The sequence below is a fragment of the Harmonia axyridis genome, chromosome 3, assembly GCF_914767665.1.
Source record: "Harmonia axyridis chromosome 3, icHarAxyr1.1, whole genome shotgun sequence".
Classification (NCBI taxonomy): domain Eukaryota; kingdom Metazoa; phylum Arthropoda; class Insecta; order Coleoptera; family Coccinellidae; genus Harmonia; species Harmonia axyridis.
The window spans coordinates 31,358,580-31,380,033 of NC_059503.1; the positions used below are offsets into that span (position 1 = coordinate 31,358,580).

General features: G+C 34.5%; 2 protein-coding genes across 2 annotated transcripts; both read left to right on the forward strand.

Annotated features, from left to right (window-relative positions):
- Window positions 1–434: 434 nt before the first annotated feature.
- LOC123676390 (E3 ubiquitin-protein ligase CHFR-like) lies at window positions 435–5,461 on the forward strand. Its single transcript, XM_045612269.1, has 5 exons — window positions 435–630; window positions 690–800; window positions 880–1,117; window positions 2,137–2,492; window positions 5,125–5,461. The coding sequence occupies exons 1-5, from the start codon at window positions 559–561 to the stop codon at window positions 5,386–5,388; spliced, it is 1,041 nt and encodes a 346-aa protein (XP_045468225.1). The 5' UTR covers window positions 435–558; the 3' UTR covers window positions 5,389–5,461.
- A 7,169-nt stretch (window positions 5,462–12,630) lies between these two features.
- On the forward strand, window positions 12,631–16,467 carry LOC123674938 (merlin). Its single transcript, XM_045610114.1, has 10 exons — window positions 12,631–12,859; window positions 12,921–13,050; window positions 13,218–13,429; window positions 13,480–13,707; window positions 14,188–14,397; window positions 14,537–14,773; window positions 15,204–15,350; window positions 15,401–15,610; window positions 15,956–16,119; window positions 16,190–16,467. The coding sequence occupies exons 1-10, from the start codon at window positions 12,761–12,763 to the stop codon at window positions 16,398–16,400; spliced, it is 1,848 nt and encodes a 615-aa protein (XP_045466070.1). The 5' UTR covers window positions 12,631–12,760; the 3' UTR covers window positions 16,401–16,467.
- The last annotated feature ends 4,987 nt before the right edge of the window (window positions 16,468–21,454 follow it).

Genomic DNA, 21,454 nt, shown 5'->3' on the forward strand with positions numbered 1-21,454 from the left:
CCTGCTAGTGTTAGTTCTTAGGAAACGTGCATAAACGCCCTCATTGATTTGTTAGCGTTCAATTCTTAGGTCTTAGTTTTTAGGTTTAGTCTTAGTTCTTAGGACTGGTGCATAAATCCACCATAACTTGGATGCAAAACCTCTCTGAATTATTACAGACTGTAATTCTTATTGATATTACAGTTTTTTCACAATTTTCAGTGCAGGTTTTTATTCAAATTGTGAAATTGTTTCGAATTACGATTTAAGTCGCCAAATGCGCAGAATCAGCATCGTTAGTTCTATATACTGTCCATAAGGGCGCCACAAACACGCTCATTTACATAGAGTATAAAAAAAAGGAGCATGACCGCTGACTTTCCGAACTTGCCCCAGTTGTTATCATAGACTTAGACTACTTAGAGTAATCACAGACTACAAGAATAATAATATATGTCTATGGTTGTTATTGTTATTGGTTATGGTTCTTGAAAATGTAAAAGTGAAACAGAAGTCGTATTATGTCCATGTTTTGAGATTTGTTGAATTTCGTAAAGTTATTCTAGGACTCCCGAAATCATGGCAACGAGCGAATATACTTGTTTGTTGAATCTTGCTAATAATGAAGTTGTCAGAATTTCTAAAATAAAGGTGAGAAAAAACTTTAGGAAAACACATTTCACTTGATTGTTGTTGATTAATTTTCTTAGTTTTCAGTTGGTCGAAGTCCGAAATCTGATTATGTTCTTCAAGGCTCGTCAATTTCGAGGATACATTTTTACATTGAGAAAAGAAATGCGTCATGGATTTTACAGGATAATGTAAGTTTGTATTGTATTTTAAAACCATTTATAGATTTTGACAAATTTAGGTAAATACTGATTATGTATTATTCCGTAGAGTACACATGGAACTTTATTAAACAAGAATCTTGTTAAAAATGAATCATATTTACACAATGGGGATTTAATAGAATTCGTTGGAGGAACAATCTGTTTGAAATATTCAGAGGCACAAATGATTGATAACGACTCAATTTCTGAACCAATGACTTCACCAAGAAGGAATAGTATGCCTACTGTGTCTAATGATCAAAGTTATGAAAGAAAAGAAGCTGATATAGAACAAACTTTTTCAGGTAAAGTAATTATATTTTAATAATAATATAATAACAAAAGATTGTTGTTATTATACTGGCACCAGGGCCTACATTATGAATAGATTTAGCCTATAACAAAATGACCAACAAAATAGTATTAACTCAATAATATAAGAACAATAGTAGTACAAAAATAACTAAACTTGTGAATTTATCAACAAAAATATCATCTAAGTAAAGACTAAATCACATAAGATATAGTTTCAGATTATGGCACATTTGATTTATCGAGGTGGCATTTAGTAGATGTATTGGTATTCGATTATACGAGGTAATGCCACTAGTAATGGGAGATTTCAAGGCTTTAGTCATTCTGGCAAAGTCATTTCTTAGTTACTCTTTTCTTCTTGTTTCATAATTATGGTAGTTATGATTTTGGACTAGAACGGTGCTGGTTTTTAATAGTTTTTTCTTTATTTTATGAATTAACTTAGTTTGTTCGAGAAGCGTTATCTTTTCAATGTTCATTATTTTAGTGTCTTTATAAACCTGTACTGTCGGCTTGAAGTAGTCTAGTTGATATATTATTTTGACTGCTTTATTTTGAAAGTTTTTGTAGTACATAGTATGTAGCTGTACCCCAGCAAGGAATAAGATACGAAGGATGTGGTTCTATAAAGCTATGGTACAATAATTTTCTTGTGCATCCATTCATGTGATTCCCACATCTCCTAATTGCACCAATCATAGGTGAATGTTGACCAATTATCTTCAACATGTCTGTTGCAAGTTGAATTATCAGTAATGTGCAGACCTAAGTACTTGTACTCTTTTAGTTCAATTTCGTTCATAAATAAATTAATGCTGTGTATTTTTTTGTCTTTGGTGTCACTAGCATATAAACAGTCTTCTCCACATTAACACATAACTTATTATAGCACAGCCATTTAAAATACTTATCTAGTTCAACATTTATAGTTTTTTCGCATTTATTTAAATTTTGTCATTTAATAACAACAATTTTGATTGTTATACTTCAATCCATTTTTTTTTTTTAGAAAGTGATGTTGAAATTGGTCACTCATCTTCCCTGGGGTCTTCATCATCTACTATTGAAAAAAGAGCTCAGAAAAGAAATAATGTAGAAGTAGATGAAGAATCTGATGTGAAGAAAAGTAGACATATGGAAGAGGCTTCTGGCAAGACAAAACTAAAATGTAAATTGGAGGCTTCTGAATTAGAATGTAGTATTTGTCAAGAACTATATATTGAGGCCACAACATTAAATTGTGGTCATACTTTCTGTAGTTCATGTATAATGAGGTGGAAGAGACAGAAGAAGCAATGCCCAATTTGTAGGAGACACATAGAATTTGAAAACCCAACAATGGCCCTTGATAACATGGTCAAAAAGGTGAGAGATTCAAGTTGATTTAATTTATTTTTATGATATTGTGTTATGAAGTTCTTTGCATAATTTATTGTAAATTTTGTGTCGGCTATCCCATCTGTACATATTATATTTGGTATCTTGATAGTTGAATGTGAATCTCGTGTGTTATCATTTAACATGTTCACTGCGACCATAGATTTGGCCCATTTCATGTTTTAAATTTCATTTGAGCTCCATCTAACTAACAGGCAATCATGGACATCAGGAGCATGTGTCCTGATAATTATTCGAATAAGTAGAATTTTGCAATAGGAACCAATTGCTATTTACTTCATATGGATCTGTGAAAAAACAACTTATTTAGGGATATCGGTATCGGGTATCGCACTGGAGTAATCCATTTATGTTTTTGCTGCCACACTAACTTTAACGAACTTTATGGCACAACACATGCCGCCAAGGATACATACCGCAGTGAACGTGTTAATATTGATTGAAGAGAGATTGAAATTATTGCCTAAAAAGTCAAGAACTTAATACTCATCAAGAAAAATTGTGTATTCTATCTATAGTAGTAACAGTTTTTTATTGCCTGTAAACAAACAATTGGCAAACGACCTAAGGTCTTTCAGCCTTTTGAAAAATACACATATAAGTTTTTTTTATAATTAAATATAATACATATTGTATCTTACAATAATAATGCATTTATTATCCAGTGTTTGCTAGTGTCTCAAATAGGGTCTGTGTGGGGTATTCTCCTTTTTCTTTGATACAATTTTATAACGAACAGTTCTTAGGTCCTCAGGAGTTATCTCTTTTATATGTATACGAAAAGTGTATTCCAATGGTTTCAATAAAAATAGGTACATAAATAGATACAGGGTGTTTATGAATAATTGCGAAAAATTTAGGGGGTGATTCCTTGTTGAAAAATAAGATAGGTCTTTAATATATATATATATATATATATATTTTTTTTTGAGCCCCTTACCGCTTAGTTACCGCCCTCTTAAGATGAAAAGTAGTTTTTAATTTTTTTCTTGATTACCAAAGAATTCACAAAAATGAAATTGAGCTGACATTTTTTGCGGACGAGAATGCATTCAAAAAATTTTTTGGTGGTGTTCCTCTATGATTCCAAGGGGTAGAAAAAACCACCCCTCAAACTTGTTTCTCAATAACTTTTTTTTTATTCATATTTTACAATAAAAAAATTATATTTGGATAGACTGTTCCAATCTTAACAAATAAGATTCTTGTAATTTTTTTTCTGAAATTCACGGTTCACGAGAAAAAAAAACAAGAGATAATATGCCTGAGTTGTGGAGGTTGGAATTATTTTCGACCTCAAATGTTTCCAATAAGTGGATGTCAAAACGATATTTTCATTGAAAACTGGTACAAAAATAAAATACATGTAACTAAAAAAACAATAATAAACGTGTCAAAATTAAAAACTACTTTTGGGGGGCTTTAACTAAGGAAGGGGAGGATCAAAAAAAAAGTATATATGAAAGACCCACCCAATTTTTTGCCAGGAATCGCCCCCTGAATTTTTTCGCAACTATTCTTATACACCCTGTATAATATTGTGTATTATTTTAAAACTTCAACGAAAATACATGACTTAAATTATGAACAAAAAAATACTAAAAGAATAATGGATTAAAAATATCTTCGAAAATGAATAACTAAATTTTACATTTCATGAATTTTAATTAATTTTTCGTTGGGATTGTTGAGAAATCCATAAACCAATACAATTTTCAATTACGAATAATTCATTACAATTCTTGATATGTCAAATTTAGTTATGAAAACATCGAATTTTAGTTTCTTTCTGTGTTTTTCGGAAATCGCGGACTACTCCACACAGTTATAAATAGCGGTTTTTCCTCATTTAAAGTTCTTCCTCGATAACTCTTAAAGTATTCATTTTAGGTATAGGGTTTGCTTAAGTAACCCCCACTATTTTTGGACGTAGTATCGACTGAAATAATAAAAAATATCGATTCTAATTTGAAAATCTTGAGTTTTGATGAATTTGAGTTGTCCAAGTTCATGATCCTCTTATAAACACCCTGTACATTTTTGGCTCAAACCGCAAACAGTCTTATAATACTACGTATTTGCGGAATAGAAAAAGAAAAAAAATTTTCTGAAAAAAGCTCTTTCTGCAGTAATATCAAAAAATATGTCAGTCCTCATCGCCACCATTTTTTTCATAAGAATCCCATTAACTCATGAACCGTTGAGTTTTTTCCAAGGTATGGCATATTGCCGAAATTGCCATCAAAAAAGCTATCTAATGATGCAATAATATACTGGGTGTGCCATTTGAAATAAGGCAGTCGAAGTCTGTTTCCGGTAAAACCGGAAGTTGTAGAGATTTGAGAATATTTTAGGGAGAAAGAACATTGTCTCAAACCCCGATATGCAAATTTTCAGCTCAAAATTATGATTAGTTTTCCATAAACGTCTAATAGGCCATCCCGGTGAGTCACCCTGTATATTTTAGAATGCATTATGAAGGACGTGAACACAATCTATTGCAATCATCACAGCAAACTATGAAGTGTTAATTGTTTTATTTAGAAAAGCTGAAAAAATGTGGTGATAAGGTGTTAAAGAATGTTGTTTTTCATTTCAGCTTGTGTCAATGATGGACCAAAATGATAGAGAACAAAGGAACAAACTTGTCGCGGAGAGAACTGAGAAAATATTCCTTCCAGAAGTATCAAATGAGGAACCTATGGGATGGAGAGATTTTCAAAGAGGCCTTCCAAGAGGTATCAATTACTATTATGACCTTTTATCACATATGGAGGAACTTGGTGACAATAATAGTGATATTGAGGACGAGAGATACGTTATATGGAGACCGTATTTTGGGGCGAGAGGATTATTCATTTAATCCATGGGCTATTAATCAAGATTTGAATTTTTCTGTATATAGTTTTCATTGAGAAATATGATTTTTTATATTATTAATGTTGTTTACTATGAGTGTTCACATCCCTTCATAAATTATACTAATTGAAAATCAGTCACTGGTAAAAGACAGCTTATTCAAATTCATTTTGGGAAATGGGTAATTGATTAACTGTCAACTGACGTTACAGAAAAGCCGTTAGGTGGACATTGGACGCTTCACATATGAATGGAATAGGCTTCTTTCTGATGGGCCATGAATAGTCATGACCAATCTAATAGTAAGAACTACTTCAAATAAGTTTAACCCGTCCAATGAACTATGCTTATGCTTTGTTGTTACATGTACCCCCAGCAGCTGACTATATATATATATATATATATATGACTGGTTCTATTACATTGAACCGATTTTGACAATTTTAACTGGGTTGTGTACAGGGTGGGCAAATAAGCGAGGTAAGCGGCTATATCTCAGGATACACTCATCGTCGAGACTTGCATTAAAAAATTTTACCACTAAAGTGTACAAGAGAACACACTGGAAATTATTTTGAAGTTCATACCTCTACCGCTAGGGGGCGTAACAGCTACCGTCGAGTAGAAAAATGAATTTCACTCGAAAATGTTTCATATGAAGTTGAAGAAAAAATATCATCACTGTAATCCTTGGAAAATTCTCTATCTTTTTGAATTGTCACTTTCGATTTTACGACATCAAATAAGGGTAGGGGAAAGGGAGAAATCTGACTGATTGAAATGCCTGTAACTTCAGTTTGGCTCAACATTTTTGAGCAAATTAGATCTCCAGTGAGTGGATATAGCCGCTTACCTCGCTTATTTGCCCACCCTATAAAAAGCCTAAATAACTTTCAAACTAACCAACACTCGGCATCACCTCTCTGTTAAAAAAATGTTGGATGGGGAATAAGGTGGATATATACCCCAGGAGAAATATACAGGGTGTTTCAAGTTCGACGACCTATTAGACGTTTCTGGAGAACGGGGGCGATTTGAAATCTGAAAATTCGGAATATGACATTGTTCATGATGCTCTATTCGAAGTTCCGGCACTTCCGGTTATACAAGAATTAAAAAAAAAATTTGTAATAAAACTTTTTTTTTTCATTTTATGTCTTAGATATTATCAAGATTTTCATTTTCAATTTCTCTTGTAGTTTATTTAATTTTTTTATCATTGATTTGTAACTAAGATGCATCTTAGTTCTAATCAGATATAATATTTAAATCTCTGGTTGTAACTCTCTTCTGTTTATTTCTCTTGACATATCATATGGGTACGCCATATTGTCGTAGTCTTGAGTTTTATTGGAGAAATTAAATATTAGTAATTAATACTGGTGGAAATCCTTGTTGAGATTAATTTTCATATCTTACTTAATCTTTCTGATACAAAATTTAAGTGAGGTACGCAATTACTGGGATTATTAACATCATTAACAGAGGTGTTATCTTTGAAGCCGATAGAACTTTTGTTTTTTGATGGATTGGAATTCAGGGGGGTCTGAGGACCCCCCTGTTTCGCCTATGTTCCCCCCGAGATCGCCTATGTCCCCTAGAACCATAGGTTTACTAACCCCAACCTCTCAAAAAATATTAAATAACTTATATTCAATTGGTGAAGAATCAGATGGTGAAAATTTCTCTGTTGCTGAATTGTCTCTCCTATCAAGAGAGGTAAATAAGCTTGTAGACTCCTTCCATGATGATTCAGAAATAATTGAGGAAGCAAATTTCTTGTCGCAATCAATTTCTCAAATTATGACACAAAAAGCTAATCGCTCAAAACCAAATAAAACTAAGCTACAATTCAAATATAACCACACAGATCTGGGCCCTTTTATGGTAATAATAGAATCGAAATCTACAAGAAATATTGGGAACATCCACCCCATGAACTTGGCTAAAAAGCTAAACACTTTGAACTACAAAGGAATCAAAAATATCTCTAAAAGAGGCAAAAATAGAATTTCATTAGAATTTGATTTTCCTGATATAGCTAACAATTTTTTAAAAGAAAATCCATTTGTGAATTATCCCGATATTGATGTATTTATTCCAGCTAGAATGGTCTCAAGTAAAGGGGTCATAAAATATGTTGGGTCGGAAATAACAAAAGAGGATATAATCAACCATGCAGAAAGTAAAGTTAAAATATTAGATGCTCGACAACTGAATAGAAGAATAACTACAGAAGGTGTAGTTTCTTACGTCCCATCGAATACTTGGATACTAACATTTCAGGGAAAAAACCTCCCAGATAGAATTGTCTTGTGGGGCTGTATGAGACATGTGACCCTATATGTGGGTCCTGTCATTCAGTGTTACAACTGCTTGAGGTATGGCCATACCAAGGTTAACTGCAGTAATCCTGTTGACTCCAAACGCTGTAGAAATTGTGCGAGTAATCACAATGAGGGTGAGTGCCCTAATCCTAACAACCCAAAATGTGTCTTCTGTTCTGGAAAACATGCATCAACGGATCGTAATTGTCCTGAGTTCCTACGTCAGAAGAAAATCAATAATTTAATAGCTGTAGAAAATATATCCTACTTTGAGGCTGTTAAACTCATCCCCAAAACTTATAATGTAAACCTGTCGACTCAGGACAATTATTTCCCTTCCCAACAACTACGCTCACAATTGTTTCCTCAGCTCCCCTCTAGGGCTACCAATACAATAGAGGATTCAACAATTGTCTCTGTGCACAATAGAAGAACTCTACTTAACTCTCGATCAACTTCAGCTCCTTCCTATTCAGCAGTCTTAGGAAAGAAAAGAAGGAAAAACTCACAGTCCCCAGGTTATGATCATGACCTCCATGATTCCCAACTTTTAAACATCTCCCTTCCTTTATCGCCCATCGTAGGCAACAAACAATCTACCCAATCTGACTATGACTTTTCATCAAATAAAACCCCATTGGATTCAAATCCTTCTATCTCAGATAATGAGATCTTAAGTTTAATTTCAAAGCGTCTTATGGATAATAAAAGTTCAGAGTTATTGAACAATATTGTTGAATTATTGAAAAACATTATACCCCAGTCCCCTGAAACTAATAACATCCCTTCCACTCCTTCAACTTCCCAGTGTACACTACCATAATCTTCTATAATTTTTCTCCTCTTACATTATTTTGAGTTGATGTAATTTTCAAAGTACACACTCTTGTGCTGGACATCATACAGTGGAATATCAGGTCGGTTCTATCAAATATTGACAATCTAAAATCACTAATTGAGGAGTACTCACCAAGTGTTGTTTTATTGTCGGAAACCTGGCTTAATGAATTTTGGAATTTCAAAGTTCCAGGATTTCATATTTATAAGCAGGATAGAGTCTCTCGAGCTGGGGGTATTGCCTCACTGATAAAGACAAATATTTCCTTTACGGTCATCAACCTGGATTCTGTTGAAGCTCCTGATATGGTTCAGTTCCATGGAATCAATTTAACTTCTATGAACCTTACCATAATTAATATTTATTCCCCTCCACATGTTACCTTGCCAACATCATTCTGGAACATGTTACTTAGCAAAATCTCGCAACCATTCCTTATCTGTGGGGATTTAAACGCTCAAAATCCTAGTTGGGGTTCAGGTATGCTAAACCTTAACGGTAAAATTGTCGCAGAATTCCTTCTATCCAACGATATATGTCTTTTAAACGATGGCTCCCCAACCAGGGTCACTGCTCCTGGCAAAAACTTGAGTGTTCCTGATCTAGCTTTAAGTTCTAGCGACCTCAGAATTAATTCCAAATGGAGGGTGATTTCTGACCCTGGAAATAGTGATCATCTCCCAATATTAATATCGCTAAATCCCTTTCAACATTCCTTACCCACCTCTCATATTCGGTTCTCTACACGGGAATACAACCTCTCTCAGGCTGACTGGTGTAAATATCAGGAAACCATTGCCAATGGGATCCAATCCCGAACACCCAATACCCTTAAAGAATTTTGCGATCTCATTAAAGAGGCTGCCGATTCATCCATTCCAAAGAAAAAACCTCCTAAGCCAACTACTTATAGGAAGTCTTGGTGGAATGTTGAGCTTTCTGAGGCTGTTAAAAAAAGGTCTGAAGCGTTCAAAATGTACCTGCGAAATCCTACTACCGAACAATACCTTAATGCTAAGAATATCCAAGCAGCAGTTAAAAATAAAATTCGGAATGCTAAGCGTGAATCCTTCAGGGCTTTTTGTGAGAATTTATCTACTCGCAACGGTGCGAAGTTGTGGTCAGATATAGCGAAATTCCAACATGGTTGCAAACCTCCAGCAACACGGGTCTCTTCGACTACCTGCGGTCAAAAAATAATTGATCGATTGTGCCCCCCTCAGAATACATCGAATATTCAAACGAATATACCGGAAGTATACCGTCCTTTGCCTTTCCCGCCTATCACCCTGGATGAATTAATTCTGTGCATTAATTCAAAAAAGGAATCTTGCCCAGGTAAGGATGGTATTTCTTATGGAATGTTGAAAAGTTTGCCAATTCAAGCCAAGGAGTTAATGACCCAGATCTTCAATAATTTGTTTGAGAACCCATATATCCCATTGTCTCTGAAGGACACGGTTGTTGTGCCCATCTGTAAGCCAAATAAATCTCCAGATGATCCTCTCAGCTATCGCCCCATTGCTTTAACATCTTGCATCTTAAAAATATTAGAATCTCTACTGGCCACCAGATTAGAGAGGATTTATCAGCAATCAACTGACAATCGAGAACTTCAGTTTGGTTTCCGTAAGGGGAAGTCAGTGAATGACGCTTTGGCATATTTGGTTGCTTCAATGTATTCAGCATTCTCAAGGAATGAGGTAGTTATTATCGTGTTCTTGGACATCAAGCAAGCTTATGACTCTGTGCGCTTTGACCTTCTCGAGAACACTCTCAGGTCCATGAAAGTCCCTTTGCCTATTATACAGCTGTTGAGATCTCTGACGGTACATACAAATATTTTCCTCGTTGACCCATCCTTAGGAAAACTTATTGGGCCCAAACAGTCGAATATAGGCTTGTTGCAGGGTTCTCCAAAGAATCCTATACTGTTTAATTGTTTTGTTGGTGACTTACAGAATTGCATAGATATCCCTGGTGTTACTGTGTTGAAGTACGCAGATGACAGCACGATTATCTCAACTGGAGCTTCCTTCAAAGTAGCATTTGAAAAGATGACCAAAGCATTGAAGTGTGTTGAAAGATGGGCAAACACTAAATCGCTCCAATTATCGCCTGAAAAATCCTCAGCACTCTGCTGTAATAGATCAAACGCCATTTCAAATATTCCATCATTGAATATGTTCCAACAGAGTATCCCTTGGACCAAAACCGTGAAATATCTGGGTGTCACTATCCATCAGTCCCTCGATTGGTCTCAGCATATCCACAACATGTGTTCTAAATCACTACAGGGTATTAATGTAATGAGGGCTCTGTGCAGGACATGGTGGGGTAGCCACCCATCGACCCAGCTACTTTTATATAAAGCCACTGTTCGCCCTTTCCTTGACTATGGTGCCATATTTTATGGGAAATGTCAGAAAGCCCTTCTCAATAAACTGGACCGGGTCCAATATTCAGCTTTGCGCACAGCAATGGGATACATGAAGTCTACCCCCATTCCCGTTATTATGATGGAGTCTAATGAACTCCCCCTCAAATATCGTAGACTCTACCTAGCAACCAAATTCGTCACAAAGTTGCATCGAATCTCTAACGATCCTGTCCTTAATAAAATCCTCTCCCTTAAAAATTGGACTTCTGCTGGCAATCCTCCACCCATAATAGAGTCATTCTCTCTAATTAATAATTCAGAAAGTTTCTACTCCTCGTACCAGCTTCCCTGCTTTTCTCATGATTTAACTGTCCATTCATCTTTCATACCATATATTAACTTTGACCTTTCAAAGGATTCTCCCGATAACTCATTGCCTTTTACTACTCGTTGCTCTAAAGATTTCCCTGACCATATAATGGTGTTCACGGATGCTTCCAAATCTCCTACTCTCACAGGCATAGGTATATATAGCCCTGTGGGTATCTCCATGTCTCAGAAAATACCTGACCATTTTTCTATATGTTCTGCAGAATTAATCGCCATTTTGGAAGCAACAAGAGAAATCAAACGAAAAAACCTGAAAAGATGTCTGATTATCTCAGATTCAATGAGTGCCCTTGAAAAAATATCGAAATGGAGGAATTCAGCTAAAAACGACCATATCACTCTCGCAATTAGAGCAAACCTGTTATATCTGAGTGACCATGGTTTCTCTATAAAACTTATATGGATCCCAAGTCACACTAATATACAAGGTAATGACATGGCTGATAATCTTGCAAAACAAGGTTCTGAGGAATCAGTTATCAAGAGGGCAGATATTAGTGACTTTTGGCCTAGATACAAGAGAATTGTTTGGGAAAGATGGAGAGAAGAGTGGAAGGTCAGTATCGGGAATCGTACCTTTTCAAAATATGTCCACATTGGTTCCTTTGGAGTCAAACCGTGGTTTAAGGGGATTGATCTTTCAAGGGGTAACATTGTGACAATGAACAGGTTAAGATCTGAGCATTGTTGCACTCCGTCTCATTTGATGAGGATTCATGTTGTTGATTCAGATCTGTGTGGTTGCGGAGAGAGGGGTGACATCCCTCACATATTCTTTAATTGTCGAGATAATATGATGAATTGCTCAAGGCTCTATGATGATCTCATAAATACTAGAAGAATAACGAACTTCCCTCTTAACATATATGACTTGATATTTTCTAATGATATTACAGTGTACATTTTGTTGTATAATTTTTTGTTGGCTTCAAAGATTAAGCTGTAAACTCCTCACAAATGTAACGTCTCAGTAATAGGGTAAATCCCAGTACATTTACCTCCTCCGAGAGTTTAACGGTTAGTCAGGCAGTATAAAATACCGTACGCAGACAGTGATTTGGAGACAGAAATGCAGTCCATTCCTTAGATAGAAGATTGAGGAGAAGAAGAAAATCCTGAATCCAAGTTATCTGAAGTCTGACAGTCCAAACAGAGTCCGGCAACCTAAGTTACTTTTGATGTGAGAAGAGAACCGAGAAGGTTATTTGTTCGATGTGCGAATGGCTGAGTCCTAGCACATAGTAAAGGATATAAGAAGAAGAAGAAGTTTATTTCTCTATGTACTGACTACTGACTGACCTTACAGTCAATTCACAAATCACAATTGTCACTAGTTGAAGTTGTCATTGTTGTCAATCTTGGCTATGAGTTTGTTGATTACTGATGTGATTCGATATTTTTTGTTTATTTCCGTGATGTTTTCAAATAATAATAGATAATAATGTTGAATAAGATGCCTCATTTCCGTAGGAAGAAAAGCGGGAAAAGTTTTCCAGTTAAAGTGTGCACATTAGACGCTGAACTAGAATTCAACCTAGAAGTGAGATGCATTTTTATTCATTTATTATTTTGCGGGATCATTTGAGAATAATTCGTTTTAGTGGAGAGCAACAGGCAGAGACCTCTTCGAACTAGTCTGTCGGACAACGGGTATCAGAGAAACATGGTATTTTGGCCTACAATATGAAGATTCTAAGGGTTTTATTTCATGGCTCAAATTGGATAAAAAAGGTACATCCCTTGCCCCTATCCTACCTGTTAGAAAATATTTTCAAAATTTTAGTTCTATATCATTCATATTATTATTTCCAAAGAATACCTAAAATTGATGTTCCAATCTCTATTTAAATTTCGAAAATAAATAAGGAAACCATATCCAGTATTCAATTTTTTTTTAGTGCAAGACCAAAGTATCCAAAAAGACCAACACAGTACCGCCTCTTTTATGTTTCTTGCTAAGTTTTATCCAGAAGAAGTTGCAGAAGAACTTGTTCAAGAAGTTACACAACATCTATTATTTTTACAAGTGAAACAAGCAATTTTATCGATGGATGTTTACTGTCCTCCAGAAGCTTCAGTTCTTCTGGCCAGTTATGCAGTACAAGCCAAAGTAATTCTAAATAGTTGTATTTAATTGAGTGTTCAATAATTTCTTTTCAGTTTGGTGACTTTGATGAAGATACTTACAAACCAGGCATGCTAGCAAGTGAAGATCTGCTTCCTCAAAGGGTAATAGACCAGTATCAAATGACTTCAGCTATGTGGGAGGATAAAATCAAAGTATGGTATGCAGATCATAGGGGGATGTCTCGAGATGAGGCTGAAATGGAGTACTTGAAGATAGCTCAAGACTTAGACATGTATGGTGTAAACTATTTCCCTATAACAGTGAGTTTGGTTGTTTTGTCACAACATTAAAATTTGATCCTTCCATTTTGTGAAATTTCTTTCCATATAAAAATCTTTAATACAAAGTTTTCTTTGATGTCGTCATAGTATATTTTGTTTTCTAGTTTAATGTTTTAAGAAGAAATTTTCAAAATTGAATTTTTTGAAAATTGGTTTCTTGATCTTAAGTGTTTGAAATTCAGTTTGTATTTTGCAATGGAAGGATCAATGCCAAATTTTGAACCAATTTTTGTTAACATAATAGGTTCTCTCAAGTTGAACAAGCTCTGAGCTTCCTTTCTGGGAGAATTGGGATACAAAAAGAACAAATATTCAGCATCTACCCATTTGTTTGGTTATTTCTCTTTCTCAGATAATTGATCTTAAAATGAATGTTTTTCTCTTGGTTACAATAACAAAAATATTAATTGTCAGCAATTTCATTATAATAAAAATTAATATTTCAATATTCACCTTTAGAATAAAAAAGAAACAGAGCTATGGTTAGGAGTGACTGCTTTAGGGTTAAACATATACGAGAAAGAGAATAAGTTACAGCCGAAGACGACATTCACTTGGGCTGAAATCAGGCATATCAGTTTTGACGACAAGAAATTCATGATCAAACCTGTAGATAAAAGCTCTCCAAATTTCATTTTCTTCAGTCAGAAAGTACGCATGAATAAATTGGTAAGTTAATTCTTGATTCACACAGATTGATAATCAAAAATTTGACCCAAAACCTAGTTATAAGATAGGTATATAATGAAATTTAGAACAGTTTTATGAATAAAACATACTTGAAAGTAGTTTAGTCATCTTCTTGTAGATTTTGGATTTATGCATGGGCAACCATGATCTTTTCATGAGAAGGCGGAAGCCTGATTCAATGGAACTTCAACAAATGAAGGCTGCAGCTAAGGAAGAAAAACAGAGGAGGCAGGAACAGAGAAATCGTTTAGCACGAGAGAAAAAACTAAGAGAGGAAGCAGAAAAAGAGAGGGCTGCATTAGAACAGCGATTGCTGCAGTATCAAAAAGAAATATCTTCAGCGAATGAAGCTCTTGTGAGTAATAAATAAGTGAAATAATTGAATGCTTCATTGACTCTGTTAGACATTATAGTACAGGCCAAGTCTTTTGAACAAATATTACTTGGATTATTTTTTGGAATTTAATTTGATTCAAATTCTTAATACATTTTGGTGAATGATTGTATAAACATATACCTTTGTGAGAGGGTTAACGTTCTTATTTAGATTCTTGATGTACAGGTACAACTAGTATATTACCTTTTCTTGTTGAATACTGACAACTACTTGATAATTTGATCAAACAAAACATTTTTGGTGAAGGAGGCACTTAAATATACACCAACAAACAACACTCATCTTGTTCAAAATGAATAAAAATCCTATGTTTCATCAAAAATATCCTATGATGAATACAATTCTTATTACTTATTTTCCCTTGTACTTAATTTTTTTCACATTACAGAGGAGATCAGAGGAAAGTGCTGATCTCCTAGCAGAAAAGAGTCGCATAGCTGTCGAAGAAGCCATATTGTTAAGCCAAAAAGCCGCAGAAGCGGAGCAAGAAATAGCATTATTAAGACTGACTGCTATGCAGAGAGATGAAGAGAAGGTGAGAAATACTTCATATTTATTCTTTTTCTGATACGAGTTTGTTTTAAGGTTACCTTAGAGCGTAAAACCAGGGAGGCTGAGATGCTAACTGCTAGACTCGTTGAAGAATCTGAAAGACGAGCATCTGAAGCCAACAAACTTAAGGAAGAATTGATAAGAGCAAGAGAGGCTGAAAAACAAGCAAAAGAGAAACTTCTCGAATTTCTAAGTAGAAATGCGTTCACAGGGTCAAGCAATAAAGTGGGATCTATATCATCAGTGAGTTCATACAATTTTTATAAATGTTATAATCCATACCTCCATTTTATTTTTCCTATATTCTACTAGTTTGGATTAGGTGGCCCAGTAAGTGAAGAAATTACTTTATTAAGCGAGCTCAGTTTAAATTCCCGACTAGTTCGGTTCCATACATACTAACATTAACAATTAATAGAAATATGAATAAACTAATCTGGGCATATGCAGAAAACAGGCCCATAAAAGTGAAAAGTACTACTATTGGTTATTCATTCACCTCATACTGTTTTTCGAAATTGTTTTATCATCTCTCACAACTTACTTTATTTCATAACTAGATTGTTTTTTGATTGTTTCTTGTTTTAGTCTTTAAACACCTTATATGCACCACCATTGAGTCCTCCTCTCACTCCAGATCTCAATCTGCTGGATCACGACAGTTCACCATTGCTTAATTTGAGCTTGAACTCTTATGATCTTCTGCAAAATGCAGATGCTGATCAGTTATCTCTTGAGATTGAGAAAGAAAGGTAAAATAGTAATTTTTTTTGTAACTAATACTTTAAGAATGGTTTTTAGTTTCAAAATTATTTCTTTCAGAGTTGACTATTTAGAAAAGTCAAAGCATCTGCAGAACCAATTAAGGGAACTTCGTTCAGAGATTGCAGTATTGAAAGTTGGGGACAAGCAAACTGATTTTGATCAGTTACATGATGAGCAAATCAAATTAGGGGAGAACAAATACTCCACATTAAAAAAAAGCAAATCTGGTTCAACTAAATCACGAGTGGCCTTCTTTGAAGAATTATAATAGCCTATTATTATTATTAAAGATAATTATTTTTAAGAATCAACATAAATATATATTTATACAAACATTCTCTTCAATTCAATATAGTTTTGCAAAAAACTATACCCAAACGTTTCTAGTTTCTTGTTCAGATCTTGACTCTTAAATAAATATTTATTTAAAAGTGGTGGTTGTGCTATCTTCGGGAACTCAGTTAAATTGACATCTTAAGTTGATAAGCATTCTATCCACTATTCATAAAAAAACCTATTTGAAGGATAGTATTGTGGATGTCTCGAATGCTGTATTTCAATTATAAAACTTAAACTATTGAATTTGGCTACTTCTACAATAGTGTAGTTGATTCTGCTATTATTGTCGCTTCTGTAATAATGAGTGTCTAAACCATTATGTATCTAAAAAGTATAGTATATTTTTTGATTATTTGAAAGAAATTTGTTATTCTCTCAACAGAAGACAGTCCTAAGTACAAAACAGCGAAGAAAATAAATAGTTGATATAAACAAATATTAAATGAAAAAATTCTTTTTGATGTGATTGACCACTAGTGAGCTGTATTCGTATTGTATTATCATTGTAGAATTCATAAAAAATGATATATGAACCTTCAGCACTAATAATTTTAATTAGGATTTTTGGTAAATTATCAAAAAATCGCCCCCTCGTACTTTTTGTATAAAAAAAATGGTTAGGTTAAGGTACAACCCAAACGAAATTATGAAAATCAAGCAGTTCACCAAGTATTAAACTCACTTTTTTTCCAATGATGAAATACAAACCTGATCTATATAATTTATTCCAAAAATTCAACTTGACTATTTTTCATATATGAATGTTGATTATGAGTGATAGTATATTCCTACAGAATAATAAAATATGAATAAGTGATTAAGAACCAATCGGGAAATTCATATGATGTTTATTGATTTGAAGAAAATATATGACAGAATTGCTCTGAAAAAACTATGGGAGTCATTATAAGAAAAGAATATCAAACTTTAATAACAGTGCTGAAAAGTTATACAGACTGCGTGTCAACTACCCTATTCAAAATATATATCTCAAAAACATTGAAAAAGTGGAAGAGGAAATATTGATCAATGGGCATCGAACTTGATAACATTGTTTTGTATACTCCCCAGTTCGCGGACAATCATACCGTAGTTGCCTATGATAGAGATGACCTAAAATACAGGTTGTCCGGGAAAATCTCTCGGATTCAGATAAAACATAAAAAAATAAGATGACAAGTTCCCATCATTTTTTTCCTAGCTGCCCTCCCTACAGAGATATGGCCTCCTAAATGACGACACTGGAAATCCATTTTAGTGGAATAAATTTCAAACTACTTAATATAATTTAAAGAAAATTTGATATGATGAACAGTAGTAACGACCTCTTAAAATACTGCCCTTAAATTTAAATTAGCTCTTTTAGTTAACCAGGGGTGGACTAGGTTGTTAACGCGCCTTTCTGTGTCAAAAGTTTCTGTGCATAGTTGAGAATTTTTGTAATTTTGTCAGATTCAATAACATAAACTAGAACTTTTTTGTTCCTTGAATAACTTTCGTATCACACTTCGTTGCCGATAAAAAAAAATTAGAATTCATAGAAATAAAAAAATTAATTCCTTAATGTTATTTTGTTTTTTGAAAACGGTTCATTTTATCGACGATAACCAAGAGTACCTTTTTTTTAGCTTAATGTTCAAGCTATCGAAATTTGTTTTTTTCTACTCCTTATCATACAGGGTTTTGAAAATGTAAGCATTAAAATGTACAACCTAGACCCTACCCCTGGTAAACTAAAAGAACTAATTAATTTAAATTTAAGAGCAGTATTTTAAGATGACCTTACTACTGTTCATCATATCAAATATTCTTTAAATTAATAATAATAATAATAAACGCAATTTATTGACCCAAGGGCCAAATGGCCATCGACAGTATTAGTCCTACAGCCAGGTAAATTTACAATATGAGAAAAATATGAGATTAAACAATGTTTGTAGATAAATATTTTGGAGATTTAACATTTGGACGGAAAGCAAAAAAAAAAAAACATTATCTTACAGTGGTGAATCAACTAGATTTCGAAGTGGTAGTCATTGATTGGCATCTTCAGTGGGCAGGACTGTCTCTGAACTCCTCAAGATGTTCTCTGATGGTCTTTAGAGGATATTTTGCTCTGGGCATGGAATGCTGGTTTCGTTGGATTAAATGTGGTTCCAGGATTTCCCAGTTGTTCGGCCTTTGGGCAAATTTCATGGACAGCTTCCTGATTCTGTCTGCTATAGGCTCAACCTTAAGCAACTTATACAGCAATGGGTTTGGAGGATTGTGTAACGGATTATTTGGATGGCGAATTTTGGTTATTTTTCTCATTGCTGTTGTTTCTGCCGTTTCAAGTGGTCTAATGGTTGGTCTCCTGCAGCCCAAGTAAAGGTTGTGCCCATAATCCATAAGAGGTCTGCATATACTTTTGTAGATAATGGCTGCAGTCTGTCTGTTAATGCCCTTATCCTTGTAGGTAAGACTGCGGAATATTTCAGCTCTGGAAATTACCCTTTTTTTAACTGAATTACTGTGGTATTTGAAATTCAGCTTTTGATCCAATTGAAATCCTAGATATTTTAGGTTAGCTTTAGGCTGTATGTTGTGCTGGAAGATTGTGATGCTTGGCGAATAACTCGTAATTTTATGATTGAATATTATTAACTCAGTCTTAAGGGGGTTCAATTGTAGTTTCCATTTCTTCAGCCATTCAATTGTAGCCTCTATTAATTCTTGTAGAGCATTAATAACTTGTGGTAGGGTTCGTTTGTGGGCAACTAAGGCTGTATCGTCAGCGAACTGGAGAACGTATTGGTGGAAGTCAACGATTGAAGCGGGCATATCATGGCAGTAGATTTTATACAGAAGAGGTGACAGTGGTGAACCCTGAGGAAGACCTTTTTCGATGGTGAACGTTTGAGATTTGTTGTTCCCTATTTTTACCCTTAACTTTCTGGCAGTGAGGAATTCCTTTATGATTTCAATCATATATGTGGGTACATCGAGTTTGTACAGCTTGTAGAGTAACCCCTTGTACCATACACTGTCAAACGCCTTTTGGATATCTAAAAACAAAGCAGCGGATTTCAGGTTGTTCAGTTTGGCAGTTTGTACATTTGATGACAAAATTGTAAGTGGATGGAGGGTAGAGCAGTGCTCTCTGAAACCAAACTGGTGAATAGGAATGCGCCCTGCAATTGCTTCAGATAGTTTGAATTTCACGGTTTTTTCAAATAATTTTCCGATTGTTGGCAGTAGCGTTATTGGCCTGTAGTTGTTTATTTTCTTGGGGTTACTATTGGATTTGTGAATGACTATAATATCTCCTATTTTCCATTCTGGTGGGAAGTATTGTTTGTTTAGACAAAACTGAAAGATAGATATTATGAAAAGGTGGACTTCAAGACTTAAATTTTTCACCACCCTCCATGATATAGAGTCAGGACCTGGAGCTGTATTTTTTTGACTGTGAAGGATGTTAAAGTATTCTTCTTGGTTGACCATGTTATTGCTTGTTTCTTCGGAATTTTTCCTGAAAAATTTTTCATTCCAGTCGTTTACCATGGAGTCAGTGCATCTATCAAAGTTGTCCTGTGGCGTACCATTATAAAATTTTGAAAAATGTTCTCCGAACAACTCTGCTTGTTGAGCATCGGTGTTATAAGTGTTATTCCATTTTCCTCAATAGTTTTAATACGAGGAGCTTTTTTGTATCCAGATAGTTTTTTTATTTCTTGAAAAAAACGTTTTCCTTGACAGTTATTAATTTCTTCGCATGCAGCCAGCCATTTGTTTTGTTTATAATCTTGGATAAGCCTGTGAATGTTCTTATTGTATCTGTTTATGTGTGTTTTGAATTCTGGTTGTGGATTACACTTGTATTCACGGTACATTCTTCTTCTAATTTTAATCAATCGAATGATGAAGGGCGGGAGTTCATGTGCATGGTAGATGATAGGCCTTTTCGGAGTGTTATCCAATGTGCTGATTTCCAAGGTTTTTAGAAAATCAGAAATCACATTCCTGCCAAGTGGCTGGTCACTGACATCTTCGATAAATTTTTCCATACATGTGTTTATCTTTTTTATGTTGGACTTATGGAAATTGTAGTGGAGATCGTCATTTATTGAATTGTTCAGTGTTACCTGAAGTTTAAATATAATAGCTTGATGGTCTGCCCCCAGGTCTGGAATGACGTCGATTGTCTTCAGGCAATTATCAAGAGAGTTTGAATATATAATACGGTCTGGCGTGCTGTCGTTGTTATTAGGCATCAGGAAGGTTGGAGGAGTTTTCGCCATTATGCAGTTAGAATTTTTCAGGAAATCCTTGAGCTTTTTGTGTTTCGCTGCGGTGTTTAAATTGAGGTCGCCGATTATGATGCAGTATTGGTATCTAACTGCCATATTGAGAATAGTTTCCTCTATTTCGCCATTGGGATGAACATACAGTAAGAAGACATGTAATTCCTCGTTTTTCAGTGGAAAAATTATATGTAGCACTTCGTTCAAAGGATTTCTGATAAGGGGACCATTGCACTTTTTCATATTGAGAGAAGAATGCGACATTGCCAGGCTACCACCTCTGGTATTTAGATTAGTTATATTGCCATCATGTTTTATAATGTCCCAGTTCCTGTAACTTATTTCATGTTGAGGTTTAGTTTTAGTTTCAACAAACAGTGCCGACTTGATGTTGTATTTTTCAATAGTATTATTGATGAGGTATTTTTTGGGTAGGTAGCTATTTACATTGCAATAGATGAAATCCACTTCACAATCGAACGTTCCGGCTCATATTTTGATGGACTGTCTCAGTCGGGGAATTAGGCTCGTCGAGGTCTAAATCAAACATAAGTATGTAGACCCAGTTGTTTCCAACGAAGGTGAGGGCTGTGTCAACATTATACTCAGAGATGAATTTTTTCTTCAATTTTTCAATTAGATTTTCTCTATTCGAGTTTTTAGGGTTGTTCAATTTTGAAATATAAGTGTTGACAAT